Raw genomic sequence first — 18,942 nt, forward strand, 5'->3', positions numbered from 1 at the left:
GCGTCATAGGGCCCGAAGTTTATTGCGAAGCATGTTTAAAAGTTCGAAAGTCTTTCAACTCGCCAAAAGCCTAAGTCTCCGAAATCCCAAACGCGATGAACACTCCAAAACTTGCCAAAAGGTAGTTTAGATCCGAAAATATTCCCAGTTTGCCCAAAACATGAAAACCTCCGAAATTTGCAAACGCGTTTATAGATCCGAAGTTTTACAAAGGGCATTTAGGTCTGAAATTTCCACAAGTTATAAAAAAAAAAACGCTGGGAGCTCCGAAGTTTGTTTAAGTTCGCAAAATATGCTAAAAAACGTTGAAAGCTCCAGAAGGTTAAAATCGCGAAAAATACCTTTGGGCACCAAAACGTTAAAACCTCCAAAAAAATCCAAACTTCACTTTAAGATTCGCAAAAAACGTTGAATGGTCTGAAATTCTGGGCAAGTTGTAAAGCGCCTTATGGCCCGAAGTTTTCTTTTAAATTCCAGAAACACCAGAAGGTCCGAAAATGCTTAAAAGGTTTGTAAGAAACCCCAAGAGCTCCGAATTTCGCCCAAAACATCAATTTTGGACCATGGGGCCGAAATTTAATATTTCGAAGAGTTGCAAAAATCCCAAATGGTCCGAAATTTCACTTAAAACGCCAATTTCGGACCCTTGGGGGCTAAATTGGAGAATATGATGAAATTACAAAAAAAACGTCTTAAGTTCTCCAAAATTTACCAGAAAAGGCATGAGAGTTAGAGTTTTAAAATTTCCAGAAATTCTTCAAACCTCCAGAATCGCGCCATAAACCCATTTAAAACGTCCAAGACTCCAAAGGTAAAATCACGCAGAAATAAATCGACCAAGGATTAGATTTCACATTCGAAGAGAAAGGAGAAGCATTTTCAAGATACATCTCACAAAGAGCTTCTCAGGCCAGACGTCGTAATTAAATTTAATGTTTGTTAAAATTAAATTATTTAATTTTTCAAATTGATTTAATGAAGTGAAATTGGTTGATCGCAGGATGTCATCGAAGAACTAGGAGAAAGACCTGAAATGCAAATGGAGGAAGGATCGCAATTCAAGGCCAGGCGCTGAAGACTGGAAAAAGAAAACATGTAGGAGCACAAGAGCAACCAAACATTGGGAACCGTGCCGCTAAACAAAGATGAAGTCCACCATCGGGACCACAGACCAAAGAACACTCTGAATGCTGCAAGTTTATGCATTATCAAGAAAGTGCACAGCTGGATTTAATTCAAGGAATTCAATTCCTAAAAAGCTGAAATTGCTTTATTGTAAACTGCCTATGGGTTTCGTGCAAGATATTTTTGTGGATAACTATTCCCAACCACCAAGAAGATTGGATAGACTCAAATTAATGCCAAAATAGTGGCAGGTAGTTGAAATTGTGGTTGGTTGGATAACTGAGAATTGATTAGGCATGGGTCAAAGTTGCCAGCTTCTGGAAGGAAGATCAGGACCCTTGGATGCAGTCCATCCTAGCCTTCGATTCATTATTGTAAAATCTATAAAAAGCAGAGGCATTAATTTGAGTCTATCCACCAAGAAGATTGGATAGACTCAAATTAATGCCAAAATAGTGGCAGGTAGTTGAAATTGTGGTTGGTTGGATAACTGAGAATTGATTAGGCATGGGTCAAAGTTGCCAGCTTCTGGAAGGAAGATCAGGACCCTTGGATGCAGTCCATCCTAGCCTTCGATTCATTATTGTAAAATCTATAAAAAGCAGAGGGTTAGATTGTTAGATAGTTGGAGATTTTTGTCGGACAATTGGTTAGATGGTTAGATAGTTAGATTTTAGAGTTAGAATAGGTTAGATCTTAGCAGTTGCATAGAGATGCTGCAGAAATTGTTGTAATAGGTAGATGAGATCAATATATAAACATTGATTTGGTGTTTATTGTCTTGTTTTCATCCTGTTTGCATGGTTTCTTTCAGTATTATAGATAGATCTTTCTATTTTGGGTGTGCAGGTATTTGATAGATTCAGGCTCATACCACTGAGGATATACTGATTGTGTATCCTTTTGTGTGGTTAACCTGAGCCTTTAATTGTGCTTAGTTCAATTGCAGATGTCCGTCTAAGCTGTGCCAGAATTGGGTGCTTAGCCGTGCGTCTCTAGTCTAAAAATCTTCCAAGTCCCTTTGAAGATTGCACCGTTCCTGCAAGGTTGTGAGCTATTCTGGCCAAGCAGGAATTGGTTATGTTGAATCCGTCTACCCGCATACCCATGTTGTTAGTTTTAGATCTCCTAACCCTTTCCTTTTGCTCTTTATTGCGTAATTCGAGAATCACAGCAGACTAGCTTGTTGCAAATCGTAAGTCCCCTTGTGTTTCCAGCAAAAACACATCAAGCCACTGAGAGATCCCGCAGTCAAGACCTGACAAAAGAAACCTTGAGGTAGTCTCCCTTGATCAAACTTAGAAAACAGCATTAGAGACTTCCTTATCTCAAGAGAGAGTAGGATAATCAGTCGGCTATTCTATTCTGTGTTGGCCGTATGGAGTTTGCAGCAATGTGATTTCAGACACGTCAACAAGTACCCATCCGCAATCAGAATTTTCTAACTATAGACCTAATCCGAGGTATTTGCATGATCTTCAATGATTTGCCTGCCCCTAAGGCCGAGTGCCTTAGTTACCGGTTGTATCTGCTACTGGTGTAGGACTAGATGACTCTGCAGTTGTTCTGCCTTTGGTGTATCAGATCTTCTTACCCATCTCATCTCATGCTGCTTCGTGATGTCTTCCACTTTTGCTTTGCCTTTCTCATCTGCTTTTCCATTAGTTGTCGATGGGTTCTTACTTCTGCAATATTTCGCAATATGCCCAACCTTGTTGCATGCATAACAGACAATATTGTTTTTCTGAATTGCCTTGTTAACCCCTTGATTTCCTTGATTTCTTTTTGATCTGCATTGGTTAGCCATATGTCCAAATCTATTGCATGCATGACATCTTACATTTCCAAGACCGGTGAATGATGCATTGTTCTGATTATTCCTATTTATGCACTGACTAGCCATATGACCATATCTATTGCAAGTAAAGTATGTACCATTGAATTTGTGAGCATTAGGCTGTCTTACCGCTAATCTTTGGTTCCGGTTGTCATGTTTCTGCTTCTGTCCAGATGATTGATCTTGTTGTGCAGTACCGGAGCTTTCTCCTTCTTCATAACCAAGACCTCTTTTGTCATTAGCATCTCTCTGATTCTTCAGCAGTTCATCAAGTTTAGCAGAGATGGTATGAAATTTGTCCTTGTACTCATTTGCAGTAACCAAGTCATCTCTCATGATTATAATCTATCTCTTAAATTCCTGTTCATTGTTCCGGGTTTGGACCAATTCAAGTTTCAGTATATCATTCTCATGAGTCAATCTATTGCATTCCTCAGATCTATCCTTCAACGCATGAGCCAAGTTTTCTTCATTTTTCTTTATGTCCTCAATCTCCTTGCACATTCTCATAGTTAGGGCTTACATCTCATTCTTCAAGATAGTGTTCTCCTGAGTAAGTTTCTGACAATGATCCTTGATAGCATCTTCCTCATCACTATTCTGATTTTGCAATTGATCACAAAGTTCCCTTCTCTTAGCCTTAACAATTGAAAGTTAGAAGGATATTTAAGATCTTTTCAGCGATAGATCATATGGGTGATGCAATGCGAATTATTGGTTGCGAACATTTTCAGTGAGTATTTTGGTCAGCGATTAGAAGCGTTTGTATCTCTGGCTTGCTTCAATTCATTCTTCAGTTTATTGTTTTCCATCTGCTCATTATCAAGATCGTCAAGAGCAAGTCGAAGTTGCTGCTACAGACCGGTTTCCATTGATTCCAAATTCCGGATCTTCCTCAAGTGGTTAAAGTTATTCCAAGGAACCAAGCTTTGATACCAATTGTTGGAATCCAAGAAAACTGAGAGGGGGGGGGGGGGGGTGAATCGGTGTTCTACCGGTAATGTTAGTTTTGAACTTATTACTTACCAATCGGTTAACAGTAAATAAAATTAAAGTGTATATACCAAATAACACATAGAAAGGCAACACCATAACACCAGTATTTGTACATGGAAAACCCTACAAAGGGAAAAACCACAGTAGGGCTAATACCCACAATATCTATATACTTGATCAAGGTATACAAATATTACATGAGAGGGTTGCACATGCAGAAAGGCCAACTGCCTAGAGCTCACTGCTCAAACACAAAATAAGAAGTCTCACTGACTTACAAAATATTACAAAGTGTTTACAACTAAAAATGAACTTATAAATTGCATCTAACCATGCTGGATAATTTCTGGTGAATGCTCTGATATCCTTCTCTGTATACCAATTCGTTGATGCTCTGTTTTTCTCTATTCTGCTACCGGTTATACTGTGCACGTGAAACTGCACACAGACGCTTCTAATCGTTGACCAAAATACTCACTGAAAATATTCGCAACCAATAATTCGCATTGCATCACCCATATGATCTATCGCTGAAAAGATCTTCTTAAATATCCTTCTAACTTTACCATGTCAGCTTCAATGAGAAATATAAACATGTCGGGTGTCGGAACAAAATGAAATCCAAACATAAATCCAATGACCATGTTGGCCATCACACGTTACCACAAAATCCATAAAAGAAATAATCGGGACCAAAAGATTTCCTAACTGGGTCCTATCCATTACCAGGTTCCATATACACATTACTCAGATCAGGACTTAGTCGGGATGGAGTGAATGCCGGTGTTGGTTTCGGTGTAAAGCAATGTGAATACCAATACTGGTTAAGCACAATGAATGTCGGTTAACCAAACAATGAAACCATTGACCCTGAGATAGTGAGTTGCCATCAATGACAACCCAAAATGCCATTAACTCTTATCGGATGAGTGTCAATTGCCAACAAGTACTGCAAAATGTTAAGATCAAAGCAAAATAGGACAAGATGACACTTACTAAAAATAGGAAGGATGATTATTTGGCAAAATTAGACCAATCCGAGAGGCAGTGAAATCCCTAAAATTAGAAAGTTGCTCGAAATTTGCTCAAATTTCACTGTCAGGTTCCTTAAAGGGTCTTGATTCTGATGCAATGTTCATTTTTTCCAAAACCCTTAAGGAAAGGCCTCAAATCTAAGTTTGAAGGGCAAAACCCTAAAATGGACCTAACGAGTTCCACACAACCAAAATTGCTCAAACGATTTGTAGACTTGATCAAATTGACCCCACAACACTTGCAAACCAGGGAGACTGAAGGGACTGCCGCAAAAAGACCCAACGAACCAAAACGAAAAGACCAAGAGGGCCTAAAAAGTAGGGGACCCCATTTGTAATGGGATGATGTTTGAAAACATCACAACAGGAGGTAGCGAAGGGTGTGATAGGAGAGTTAGGATTTTTGCTCTAGTGGCAAATGAGAATGGTTGTGGCTCTCTTATAGTTGAGAAGGAAAATTCTAGCTTTGGTAATGCAAGTCAAGCTAATGTGGCACATCATTCTTCAGTTGGTTCTCCTCAAGAAGAGAGAGAAGATTCTAAGTTTGTTTATAATTTATACTACCAATATTAGGACTCTACATGGTTTAGAAAGGAGTGTTGGTGTAATTAATTATTCATGTTGGATATTCTTACACCACTTAAGTTTACTTAGGATAATGCATTTCATAGTAGTTTGGGTATGAGACACCTGGGTGTTTATGCCACATTGGGATAGTGTGTGTAGGTGATTTTCCACCTTTTGTGGTCTTATCTTGTTGTTACATTCCACCTTTGGTGGGTGATCCACCTCATGTGGAATATTATATTGTTTCTCCTACCTACCACACCTATTTCCTACTTGCCCTTGTTTCTTATTGAGCCACATGTCATGTTTGTGTGCTCACATATCCATATTACCTTGCCTATATAAGCAGACTCATATTCATTGTATGTAACGATTGATGATCCAGTTGATCAGTATTTTCATCTTGATAGAATACAGTTTATTCCTATCAATATTTTCTCTCTATTGTACTTTTCTTTGAGCTCTTGATCTTGGCAAAATCTCACATGGTATTAGAGCCTAAAGGGCTTCTTTGATTAGTCATTTTTTGAGGCTTCAATTTTAGGATTTGGGAATCTGCATTTTTGGGGGGGCGTCATACAGCGATTTGGACATCACGGTTGAGTCCGGGAGGCCGTTTCCATAAAAATCGAGTATAAACTTGACCTATTTTTGTGATGGAAAAAAAAAAATCGCCAATCTTGCTATTATTGTACGGATTTCATTAAAAAAGTTATTTTATTTTCTGCGAATTTTTTTAATATATTTTTCATTTATCGCAGAAATTTTTTTGGGGGAATTTTGAAATATTTATTGTAAAAGGGTTTTTTTTTTAAAATGAAAAAAAATAAAACTTTATTTTTGGGGAGGTACCCCCCCCCACGACCACCGTGCTCTGTCCGCAGCTTTTCGGCAGGGCCACTATACCACCGTCGGCCACCGTACCACCTCCTGCACGATCTCCGGTGACCATCGGCTCCTTCGAACTGCCGCTACCCCCGCCACTCCGATCTCTGTTCCAACGAACAACCGACCACTGTTTCCCAGCGGGCCTTGTTCCCCTCCGGTGGTCTGTCATCTCCGACGGCTTCATTAATTCTTTGGCCGTCTGCCATCTCCGGCAGCTTCATTCTCTCCACCGGTCCACCCGTCGACGATCTTCCAACCAACACTGTCTTCCGCCACTTTGAACATGGCCACCGTTTGGTCCTCTCGTCGGCGACTGCCTGTTCTTCTGTCGGTCGCTGCTTCTACACCGGCTCTCCGTCGCTGCTCCCAACTGGTGTTGCCCTTTTCCGACCCACGACGTTTTCCACAGCGCGTCTGGAAGGCCTTGTCACCAGCCACATCATTTGACACGTGGCATACCACCATTCACCAAACACTGCAAAGCAAGAGCGCCACGCGACACTTTATTATTTGCCCTATCAGCAGTCCATACTGTACGGACGTCCATATGGGCAAGGAGGCAAAATAAAAATTGACGGTTAGACAACCATCAATTTTAAGCTTACAGGTTGTTGTTGTCAGCACTACATCAGCAATTTTTGAAAATTTTTTACCCCCCTCATTTGGTTTTTTGAAATTGCAGTTCAACTTCAAATGGTCATAACTTGCTCATTTTGGCTCCTTTTTTGGTGCAATTTTTTTTGAAATGGGCTAAAATTTTGTGCTCTTCGCAGTGGTGGAGGAAATTTCTAATTTTGATGGACGGATTTTTCAGAATTTGCAAATCTTCATGACTGTACCTGTATAATCCCAAATTTTGCAAGTTCAAACACTTCGTTTGAGGTCATACGACCTCCTTTTCAAGTGTCGGTTTTATTTTTAAAGTGCATAATTTTTCGTCTACTTTCATAATCTGCCATTAGTTTGTAGTGATTTTGAGTAGAAATTGTACTCTCAGTATTTGGTCATTTTTGGCCTATTTGGTACTTGCATTTTACTTGAATTTCAGTTTAGATCACTTGCAGTATTTGTTGGAGTCTCTTATAGCCTATTTGAGGCAGTTGTAAAATTGAAATCAAAAGTCCACCTTGCCTTGTTTTGCAAGTGGCCCATTGTATATGCACTAAGTATAAAGTGTCAAATCATCATTTTGGGGGGGTTTCTTGATTGAGTAATTTGGGGGGGTGTCTTGTGTGATTGTGCCTCTCTCTATCTTGTGTTTTTTCAGTTTGGTGCTATGGGTTCTCCTAAATTTCCATTTTTAACTCCTCATAATTATGCTTCATGGAAGATAAGGCATGGAGTAAACTAATGGAAAAATGACTCATTCATTATGTAAATGGAACTATTACAGCACCACCTGATCCTAAGGCAGATCCTAATGCTCAAATTGAATGGCTCACTAAGAATGCTATGGCACTTGGAACTTTTAGAAAGTATGTATCAGATGACCTCATTTTTCACATTGATAAGTGTACGACAATTAAAGAAGCTTGGGATATTTATGAGAAATTGTATGGTCAAGTTGATGAGATTAAGGGCTACAAGCTTGATAGTGAACTCACAACTTTGGATCCCAAGGATTTTGATACAATCCAAGATTATGTCACAAAAGCAATTGAGCTTAGAGCAAAGCTAAAGGATTGTGGAATTGACAAAAAGGATGCTCAATTGGTTTATAACTTGTTGGACAAGCTTCCTTCAGAGTATGCAGCCTTTGTATCTAGCTTTCACACCAATAGGTTAGCTCAAGGTTCTTGTTATCACAAAAGCTCGCACCCTTGCTGAGCTATCAACTCAGCAACCTTGTGAAACATGGAAACAACCCCGAAGCGTGGGACCTTGCGCATGGGGTTGAATCTTTGGAGAAGGCCGGCTTCCTTCTCAATCTAAGTGCAAGTGTTGAACTAACTCAACACTTCAAAACTAACTCTTAAGCCTATCCTAACAATTTGCAGTCGTAAAGGGAAGAGAGAATGCCTGAAATGAAAGGAGGTGATGCATGAAGAAGATATTGTTTATCTCCCAACCGAAATGGCACAAGGAATCAATTGAAATACCCCAGAGATGCACAACTTCAGTTGCATAAGTGACCCAAACGCATGTATGGAGGTTGGAATTTTGCTAAGTGTCAAGAGGGGAGAAGGATTCCCACAAGTCACACTCAAAAAACAAGTCAACGCAGCATATATGGAGAGAGGAGCCACAACATACACTTATGATGAAGGTAAGGAAACATACACAACATGCGCAAGTTGAAAGAAGGCAAGAATTACTTCAATTCATTCGAAGGCCAAAGGCCAATCTTACAGTTGCAGAAATGCAAAAAATAATTACAAGTCTTCAAGAGAAGAGAAGGAGCATAAGAAAGCTCAAGCCAGTAGGGAGAGAACCCCTTACAATGAGGCTTAATAGCCTTATATAGAAAAATGGGTTACAATGGTGATCATGACCCCTGTATGTCAGTCTGGAAGTGCATGTACTTGACTTGTACATGCAAGCAACCTAGCCATACCTCCAAAGGCAATTCTGAGGAAGATAGATTGACTGACCTTCCAAAGTCAAACATGACATAAGTCACCCAACATAGCCCCCATACCTCCCTTGATGGAAATTCTGCCAAAACACTTAGTGCACCCTTGTGGCTCCACAAAAGAAAGTGTACAAGTCACCAAAACTGTCGGAGCATTAAAGGCCTTGAGTGTCGATCACACCATCCGGAAGTGTCGCCAGTCGGAAGGAAGCTCGAAGACTTCGGAAGCTCGAACTCCCGAAGTGAGGAAGACAAGGGAAGGAGCAAGGAACTTCAAAACCTCGGGGTTCCGGAGTTCTGAGATAGAGAGGAGAAGAGAAGAAAAGGAACTAGAGAGAGAAGGCAAAAGGGGAAGGTACTTCGGAACCTCGGGGTTCCGGAGTTCCGAGATAGAGATGGAAAGGGCTAAAGAGAGAAGGGGAACTTCGGAACCTCGGGGTTCCGGAGTTTCGGGATAGAGAGGAAAAGGGCTAAAGAGAGAAGGTGAACTTTGAAACCTCGGGGTTCCATAGTTCAAAAGAGGGAAGGAGAAAAGGGACAAGGAACATCGGAACGTCAGCGTTCCGGAGAAACTGGAGAAAAGCTAAGGGAAGGAAGGGAACTTTGGAACCTCAGGGTTCTGGAGTTCCGGAGAAGGAAAGAAAGTGGCTAAGGCAAAGAACTTCATAACCTCGAGGTTCCAGAGTTCCGAGGAAGAAAAAAGGGGGGCTAGGAACTTCCGACAAGGCAACACTTCAAACTATGACTCCATCGTCCTCTCTTGATCAATTTTGAAGCAACGTTGGTCCATAGAATGTATCTCTGTTTGGTTCTTGCCGATGGACCAAGGTGTCATAAAATGACAACATTTTTGGAGATTTCTGCAGGATGCTTGCCTACTAAGCATGAAGTCCAGAAGCCTTGACCATCCATTGGGCACTGAGTCATCGAAAGACCCAAACATGCGTGTGCCATCACTTGGAGGGAAACTGGAAACTAGAGCACACACCCTCTTAAGGAGAACGCGGCATGTGCACAAGCACTTATGAAAGCAAAACAACTTCTAGTCTACTATTTACGTTGCTTTATATGGAAAGGAAAATCAAACAAAGCCATTGATAGGCTTATCAAAATAGCTGCCTTTCCTAACCAGCTTTTGATGCTCTTCATGTTTGTGGACAACTAGCCAGGAAAAGAAAAAAGATAGGCACCCGACAAGCTGTTCGAATGCCTCCCAAAGCTTGAGAACAATGAAGCTCAACATGTTTGAATGTTGTCCTCCTCGAGTGGATGGGTGAAAAGAACTTGCTCTCCTTGATGCTCAACTTCATGCTTAGAGGTAAGCATGACATGGGACGACCTACAAAGCTCAATCCGTGCGAGATGCGTGATTGGACACCCTCTTGATAATTCTAAGTTTGAGCAAAAAACATTGATCTCGCTATCTTGCTCAACTGCCTTGATATCTTGCTGGCTGGCAAGGGTGGGTATTGATGACTCATCCAATGAAGCGTGAATCCCCTGTTGTTGTTGCTCATAGCTCTCTTCTAGTTGAGGAGACGATGTTTGGATGTGGATGGATGAGCAAAATATTTCCAACTCATCCCAGAATTGATCGTCATCAATCTTCTCCATGCTTCGCTCCGTGCTAGGAAGCGCCCCCACACCACAGCAATCCTGAGGACTATTGGGAGAAGTATGAAGCTCCTCCCTTTGGAACATAGGTTCTATTGTGATGTTATTCATAGGTTGAGAGACACCCCTAGGCATGTCAACCGCCTCATCCTCGAGGAAAAAAATGTGTCCATGCTTTGCCACTTCCAGCTCAGTCTCATGTTCATGTTGCAGCTTCCCCTCATCCTTGACTTCCATCTGTTGATGATTTGAGACCTTATCAACCATGGGCATGTCCTCATTCTCAGAGAGGAAAGGAAGCTCATCAAAAAAGAGGAATGAATCCTCTTCCTTGTCATTGTTTGCCTGGATAGAGATTCCTTGAGAGTGATTATCTTCAATCACCTCATGCAACAACCCTGACAATACACCCTCATTTACATGTGAAAGCTCACAAATGGTAGGCTGCAACTCTCCCTTCCCCTGCTTACTGGCACAATCAGCTCTCCATATGACAGGTCTGCCCTTGAAGAGTGAAATAGTATCAGGACAAGAGGGTTGAGTGGGTGAAAATTTGTGCAAGGGAAGCTGAGGCATTTGAATTTCTCGCATAGGAGAAGACCCTTGAGGTGGGCGCCTCTGTGAGATAGTGGATTGGGATCCTCCAAATTTTGGGATGTTGAATCTTGGAGGCTCAATCAAAGGCTTAGAGGGTGCCCCCCGTTTGAAACTTGGAATTTCAAATTTGGGCACCTTAGGGGCAGACCCTTCTTCCTGCATGAGCCGCATCTCTATGGCTGCTAGTTGCTTAATTTCTTCCTTCCTAGCAGAGGCAAGTTGCCTTGCAAAGAACTCTTCATGTTGTCTTTGGGCTCCCAACTGTTGTTGCTGAAGCTAAGCCTGATAAGCAAGTTGATCTTGTTGCAAATCCCACTCCTGATGCCTCTTCAACTCCTCCAGCTACTTGGTGAAATCAAGCAACACACTTTTGGTTTTTGTAATTTGCATTTGTTTATCATCTTGGAGCTGGGTGAGCTACCAAGAAGGTTGAGTAGGGGTGGGTGGGTGGCAAGCATTAGGAAAGTACCCACCTATTGCTGAAGTGAAGTTGATTGGGTTGAAACTAGGAGCAGTCCTAGTTCGGTCTTGCTGGTAAGGAGGGGAAAAATGGTTGGGATTCTCATAGAATGGTTGGTGCTTGAAAGATGTTGCCTCCAAAGGCCTGATGAACTGAAGAAACACACCGAATCTTCAGTTGTCTTGGGCTTAGGACTGCTTGACCAGCAGATTTCCTCTTAGAATCGCCCTTGTTTGAATTTTGGGCATGGAATCAGCAACTTGCTTGAGCGAGGAACTGAACTAGCGGGCAGAGACCTCAGAACTTGGATGTTCCAAATTTTCGGGCTTAAGCACTTCAGAACTTGGGGGTTTTGAACTTCTGAAGTAGCGGACCTAGGAACTACGGAACCTGGGGGTTTTGAGGTTGAGATGGCTTCACTGACTTCGGAACCTGCAAATCTCGGGACTCCAGAGAGAAGAACAAACTGCATGCAAGAGACCGGTCTTGTGAGCAGAGTCGCCAAGTGCTTGAAGATGACTGCCTCCAAAGGCCAAGATGCCAAGAACAACACTGAATCCTTAGCATGTGAATTGAATAAAGTCCCACCAAGCGTGCCAAAAACTATTATCACAAAAGCTCGCACCCTTGTTGAGCTATCAACTCAGCAACCTTGTGAAACATGGAAAAAACCTCGAAGTGTGGGACCTTGCGCATGGGGTTGAATCTCTGGAGAAGGCCGGCTTCCTTCTCAATCTAGGTGCAAGTGTTGAACTAACTCAACACTTCAAAACTAACTCTTAAGCCTATCCTAACAATTTGCAGTGGTAAAGGGAAGAGAGAGTGCTTGAAATGAAAGGAGGTGATGCACCAAGAAGAGATTGTTTCTCTCCCAACCAAAATAGCACAAGGAATCAATTGAAATATCCCAGAGATGCACAACTTTAGTTGCATAAGTGACCCAAACCCATGTATGGAGGTTGGAATTTGGCTAAGTGTCAAGAGGGGAGAAGGATTCCCACAAGTCACACTCAGAAAACAAGTCAACACAGCATATATGGAGAGAGGAGCCACAACATACACTTATGATGAAGGTAAGGAAACATACACAGCATGCACAAGTTGAAAGAAGGCAAGAATGTAACTTCAATTCATTTGAAGGCCAAAGGCCAATCTTACAGTTGCAGAAATGCAAAAAATAATTACAAGTCTTCAAGAGGAGAGAAGGAGCATAAGAAAGCTCAAGTTAGTAGGGAGAGAACCCCTTACAATGAGGCTTAACAACCTTATATAGAAAAATGGGTTACAATGGTGATCATGACCCCTGTATGTCAGTCTGGAAGTGCAGGGAAGTGCATGCACTTGACTTGTACATGCAAGCAACCTAGCCATACCTCCAAAGGCAATTATGGGGAAGATAGATTGACTGACCTTCCAAAGTCAGACATGACATAAGTCACCCAGCATGGCCCCCGTGCTTCCCTTGATGGAAATTCTACCAAAACACTTAATGCACCCTTGTGGCTCCACAAAAGAAAGTGTACAAGTCACCAAAACTGTCGGAGCATTAAAGGCCTTGAGTATCGATCACGCCATCCGGAAGTGTCGCCAGTCGGAAGGAAGCTCGAAGACTTTGGAAGCTCGAACTCCCGAAGTGAGGAAGACAAGGGAAGGAGCAAGGAACTTCGGAACCTCGGGGAGAACTTCAAAAAGGCTAAGGAAAGAACTTCGGAACCTCGGGGTTCCGGAGTTCCGGGATAGAGAGGAGAAAAGAAGAAAAGGAACTAGAGAGAGAAAGCAAAAGGGGAAGGAACTTCGGAACCTCGGGGTTCCGAAGTTCTAGGATAGAGAGGGAAAGGGCTAAAGAGAGAAGGGGAACTTCAGAACCTCGGGGTTCCGGAGTTTTGGGATAGAGAGGGAAAGGGTTAAAGAGAGAAGGGGAGTGTTCTGAAGTTCCGGGCAAAGGAGAAGCTCAAGAGAAGAGGCGAAGGAAAGGAAGGCTAGGAACTATGGAACCTCGAGGTTCCGGAGTTCCGAAGAGGGAAGGAGAAAAGGGACAAGGAACTTCGGAATCTCGGGGTTTCGGAGAAACTGGAGAAAAGATAAGGGAAGGAAGGGAACTACAGAACCTCGGGGTTCTGGAGCAGGAAAGAAAGCAGCTAAGGCAAAGAACTTTGGAACCTCGAGGTTCCAAAGTTTCGGGGAAGAAAAAAGGGGGGCTAGGAACTTCCAACAAGGCAACACTTCAAACCATGACTCCATCGTCCTCTCTTGATCAATTTTGAAGCAGCGTTGGTCCATAGAATGTATCTTTGATCAATTCTTGCCGATGGACCAAGGTGTGATAAAATGACAACAGTTCCCCATACACTTCTCCCTCATTTGATTCATTCACGGAGATGTTGATACTTGAGCAATCTAAGTTGACCAAGATGGGGATTCTCAAATCTTCAAAGTCACAAGCTTTGGTGTCTAATAAACGGAATCAAAGCAATCAAGGAAAAGGCAAGAACCAAAAGAAACCTAAGCCTAAACAAGATGGAGCACAATCATCCTCTCCACAACAAGGTGATTCTACATTCTCACCTAAGAGGAAATCCTATAAGGACATTTTTTTTTGTGCATATTGCAAGAAGTCAAGACATGATGAACATCATTGTTACAAGAAGGATATTGATGAGTTGAAGAATCTTCTTGAGAAGAACAAAATCAACCTACCTTCTAGAATGTCTACTTCGGCTTCCAAAGATAAGGATAAAGGAAAGGATCACTCTTTTGGGACAGATAAAGGAAAGGGACAAGCTCTTTGTGCTACTACAAGTCATGATTCAAGGAGATGGCTTCTAGATCCAAGACATCTTTGCAGTCTATGTTCTCTTCATTTGAGCCTTGCCACATGCCATAGATTTTGATGGGCAATCATACATACATGGATGTGATTGGGAAAGGATCTATTATCATTGGGGATAACTCCTTCAATGATGTGTTGTGTGTACCCACCTGACAAACATCTTCTTTCCATCTATCAAATCACACATGGGGCAATTAGGAAAACTGTGGAGTTCACACCTAATTCAGTTATCATTAGAGACTTGGAGACAAGAGCTATCATTGCGACTGGGGTGGTTGATCATGCATCTCGGTTGTGCTCTTTTTCACATTTTGGTCCTATTGATGAGGTTGATTCTTCCTATGTTGATGATTCAACTATTGAGGAGAACTTTGGGTACTTGAACTTAGGGATTCTCACATGTGACCCCATTCTTGAGCCTTGTATTTCATCTCCTCCTATTGATATCACATCACCTATTGCACCTGATGATGCAGCTAGTGCGACAGTTTTGTCTTCTTGTGATTCAGTGCAGCAGGATATTTCATGTCTTCCAGCTTCAGTTGATTGGGATGACTACTTGACAGACATTGCAGGTTTGTTTGTGGAGTCCTACATTGCATATTTGGGAGACATCATTGATGACATTCATCTTTGATGAAGATGAAGATGATTCTTCTTCGATTGTTGCAAGGGAACACTCTGACCCTCTTGTGCATTCTCTACATGATCATTCTTTCGAGGTTGACATGATTGTAGATACTTTTGTCTAGCAATTGGAGGGGGTTTCTTTATCTTTTTGAGGAGACATGTGAGTCTTTGGATATTGTTCTACATTCATCTCCACTAGATCTTGGAGTGCCTTTTTCAGTAGTGTGGAGCAGTTTGCCACCTTTGTAGGGGGTATCTTTCTTCATCAACATGGGGACACTTGAGCAATTTTCAGAGATTTCATTCATCATGAGTATTTTTCCTACATCTTCCCTTCATGATTGGGGAGACTTCATGCACCTCATGTGGAATATTATATTGTTTCTCCTACCTATCACACCTATTTCCTACCTACCCTTGTTTCTTATTGAGCCACATGTCATGTTTGTGTGCTCACATAACCATATTGCCTTGCCTATATAAGCAGGCTCATATTTATTGTATGTAACGATTGATGATCCAGTTGATCAATATTTTCATCTTGATAGAATATAGTTTATTCCTATCAATATTTTGTGTCTCTATTGTACTTTTCATTGAGCTCTTGCTCTTGGCAAAATCTCACAAGGAGGCAAAGGATTGCTAGTTGATAGTGCACAACATGTATTCTTATGAAAGTGTGATTGAGACTTCAATGTAGGCCAACAAATATCTTCCTAGAGGTGGGTATAGTGGAGTATTCCCAAGGGATGTGGAAGTCGCTCCAGTTCATGATAACATTAAACTTTTTAAGGTGATTGAACTCCTCAACTGAAATCTGTTTTCTGTTTATCTCACCTGCTACTCCTTGGATGCCTTAATGGGTTCTCTGATCTGTTTTTAATTACTTTTGGGGTATTCTTACATGGAGGTTACACTTACTACTTTTTTATTCCAGCTGTTGGTGGGAACTTGTAGAGGTCCTTCCTTATTTTGAATTGATCCATATGATGGCTATGATTTGAGTAGTATTTTGTTATGTATTGGTAAACTTGTTATCCCAGTATGTTAAAAAACAAGTTTATCCATGTCATGAGTTATAAAACCCTAATGGAAAGATGATTTATAGATGTCATGATTAGGGCTCTCAACCAGCAAAGCATGCCAATACTTGTAAATTCCTGTTTTATTTAGTCAATCACTAATCAACTGCAATATGCCCGTAATTTGTAGCCATAATGACAAAAAGTCGCAACTATTCTAATCAACTATAATCAAAAGAGTAAGTATAAAGCACTAACCAATCAAAATGGTAGGGAATTTGGTCGATGTAGCAAACTATGGAAGAAATTAAAAGTTGAAATGTCTATATGTATCATCCACCAAAAATATTGTGTGTTTACATTAGGAATACAACCAAATATATGCGGTTGGCAATTTATTAAGTAGAGCAAAATAAGTAGAAAGCAATTGTGTTCTTCTTATTTGGGTAAATGAGAGAATTAATGGAATTAGTGAATTGGGAAATTTCTTTTCTTTATATGTTTGCTTCCAAGTTTAACAGAAATCCTTAGCTTATTCTAGTTCCCAAATGCATAGAGATATTGAGGGAGAAAATAGTGTTCATCTATGTTTGAATCACAAAATGAATGCTATAAGTTTATTGATGTAGGTAAAGTAAATTTGGTCATCTTTTTGGTTTTGTGGCTTATTCTTTTGTTTTATGAATATGGCAGAAGAAAATAATGATCAATTTTGAAGAAATGCATGTATATATGGTAATAAATATCTCATCTAATTGGCATTGGCAGTTTTCAAGATGATTCATACAATGGTGGAGCATGCATTACAATTAAAGGTGATATTGAGAAGGGCACTAATTTTATGGTGAAGCTTTTTCAAGGAACCATAGCCTTGGGAAATCTCCCTGTTCGCATTTCATATTATGTGAGGAACTTTTTCTTTAATTTTTACAAGAAATTTTCTTTTTAAATTTATTTGAGTATATTTTCTTAATGGAGGTTGGATTCCCTGAACGAACATTTTTTAAAATTTCTATTAAATATATTTCCTTCCTTGATTCTTGCACCTGAAGCACGTGGAGAGTAAGAAACAATAGGAACAAAATGTTGAAGGGGAATATGGATAGTATACTACTCAACCACTATAGGTATGCAGTATGTTAGATCAAGTATCCATTTAGGGAGATCTGCATCTAGGGACATAGTCTATAGCTGCAAAAATTCTTGTAAGCAATCATGAATAGATTCTTCTTTGATGATCAATGCCATATTGTTATATACAATCGTACATTTTTTTGCATCCAGTAGCTGTATAATTGAGTATATACCTTATGGCTATTTTGTATGCATAATATAATAGCAAATATTTAAACAATCAATGACTGTGTTTCTAAAAATTAAAGATTTCAAACATTAACAAAGCATCCAGACAATGTATGTAAAAATACAGGTTAAGCAATAACCTTGAAGCTTATTAGGTGGATGTTCTATATCTTTGTCACCTATTCCTTACAAGAGAGAATACAAATAAATACAGAATAGGAGAAAACTATTTAATCTTTCTATATTAATAAGAATGTAATGATCTTATATGTACACAATTTGAAGGCACATGCAACAGCCAACCTCTTTGTGGAATGTTCTCTGAATTTGTGGTTTTAGGGAGAATGAGATGGTAATCTCAAACTTTTAGGAGTTCTATGGAGAAATATCATTGAAAATTTCAAACTTTTAGGAGTTCTATGGAGAAAATGCATTGAATCTCTAGATTTCCTTAGGTATTGTGGCATTTAATATCATTAATAATTTAAAATTCTTATAAGAGGCTTCTTTTGTGCATCCACAAACACCATCCACGCTTCCCAATTAAGGTAAAGATAAATAACCGCATGCCTACTAAGTTTGGCCTTTTCATCCTGTCACTCAAGTGGACTTAAGAACCTTATGAGCTGAAGCCACTCTAGAGATCATATTGTTGATCTTGTTGATCCAATAAATAATGGTTTTTGTACTTAGTCTGGTTTGAGGCTGAATGCTTAATTGATTTGATACTACTACATTTTAATGCAGGGTCTACGTGGCAGATTTTTTTTTTTTTTTGATCAATGACTGCTTTTGACTGGACCTTCAACCAGTGGGGCCATAGAGGGTGACCCCATCCCCGAGTACATTATACTGAGGTATCAACACCTCCTAACATTTCTTCTTTATCACTTCGTTCTCCCCTTATCTCTCCATATTTCTCTCCTTATCACTCCATACTCCTTATCCCTCCACTCTCTCCTTATCACGCTGCGCTCTTCGCACCTACTGCTGCCAGTCTGCATGCGTGGACACCAGCCAATAGGTCCTGTCATGCACCTCCGTGGGCAATCAGTCAGCCAGCAAGCTGCCAAACATGGCATGAACACCATGCGCACACAACCAGTGGGAATCAACACAAGAAATGGTGCACTCTGCAGGGATTCGAACCGATGACCACCGCAAACTGGAGCTCGTGACATTACCGTCACGCTGCAGGGTGAACCCCACGTGGCAGAAATATTAAAGATAATTAAAAGAGACAATTAAAACTAATAAGAAAATTAAAGATCTTTACAATGAATCATAGTTGAGGGACAGATAGGTGGATCACAATATGGACATCCATCAACAAATATAATCAAGTGTAGAGTGTCAAAAAGGGGGATTGCAATGCAGTATGGAGTTAGTCGATATATCACCAAGGCCACATGGTATTATATGTCTAGTACTACTCCCTTCCAAGTTGGATAAACTTGTATCTGGTGGC

The 18,942-nt window shown here is 40.6% G+C and overlaps 1 protein-coding gene across 1 annotated transcript in view; it reads left to right on the plus strand.

Moving 5' to 3' along the window:
- Positions 1–18,942, plus strand: part of LOC131035853 (cytosolic endo-beta-N-acetylglucosaminidase 1) — a 219,624-nt gene that overhangs the window by 188,019 nt on the left and 12,663 nt on the right. Inside the window, exon 10 of the mRNA XM_057967598.2 lies at positions 16,941–17,076. Within this exon, the coding sequence (XP_057823581.2) occupies positions 16,941–17,076 (136 nt within the window). The remainder of the gene's footprint in view (positions 1–16,940; positions 17,077–18,942) is intronic.

This window comes from Cryptomeria japonica, chromosome 7 (genome assembly GCF_030272615.1).
Source record: "Cryptomeria japonica chromosome 7, Sugi_1.0, whole genome shotgun sequence".
Taxonomy (NCBI): domain Eukaryota; kingdom Viridiplantae; phylum Streptophyta; class Pinopsida; order Cupressales; family Cupressaceae; genus Cryptomeria; species Cryptomeria japonica.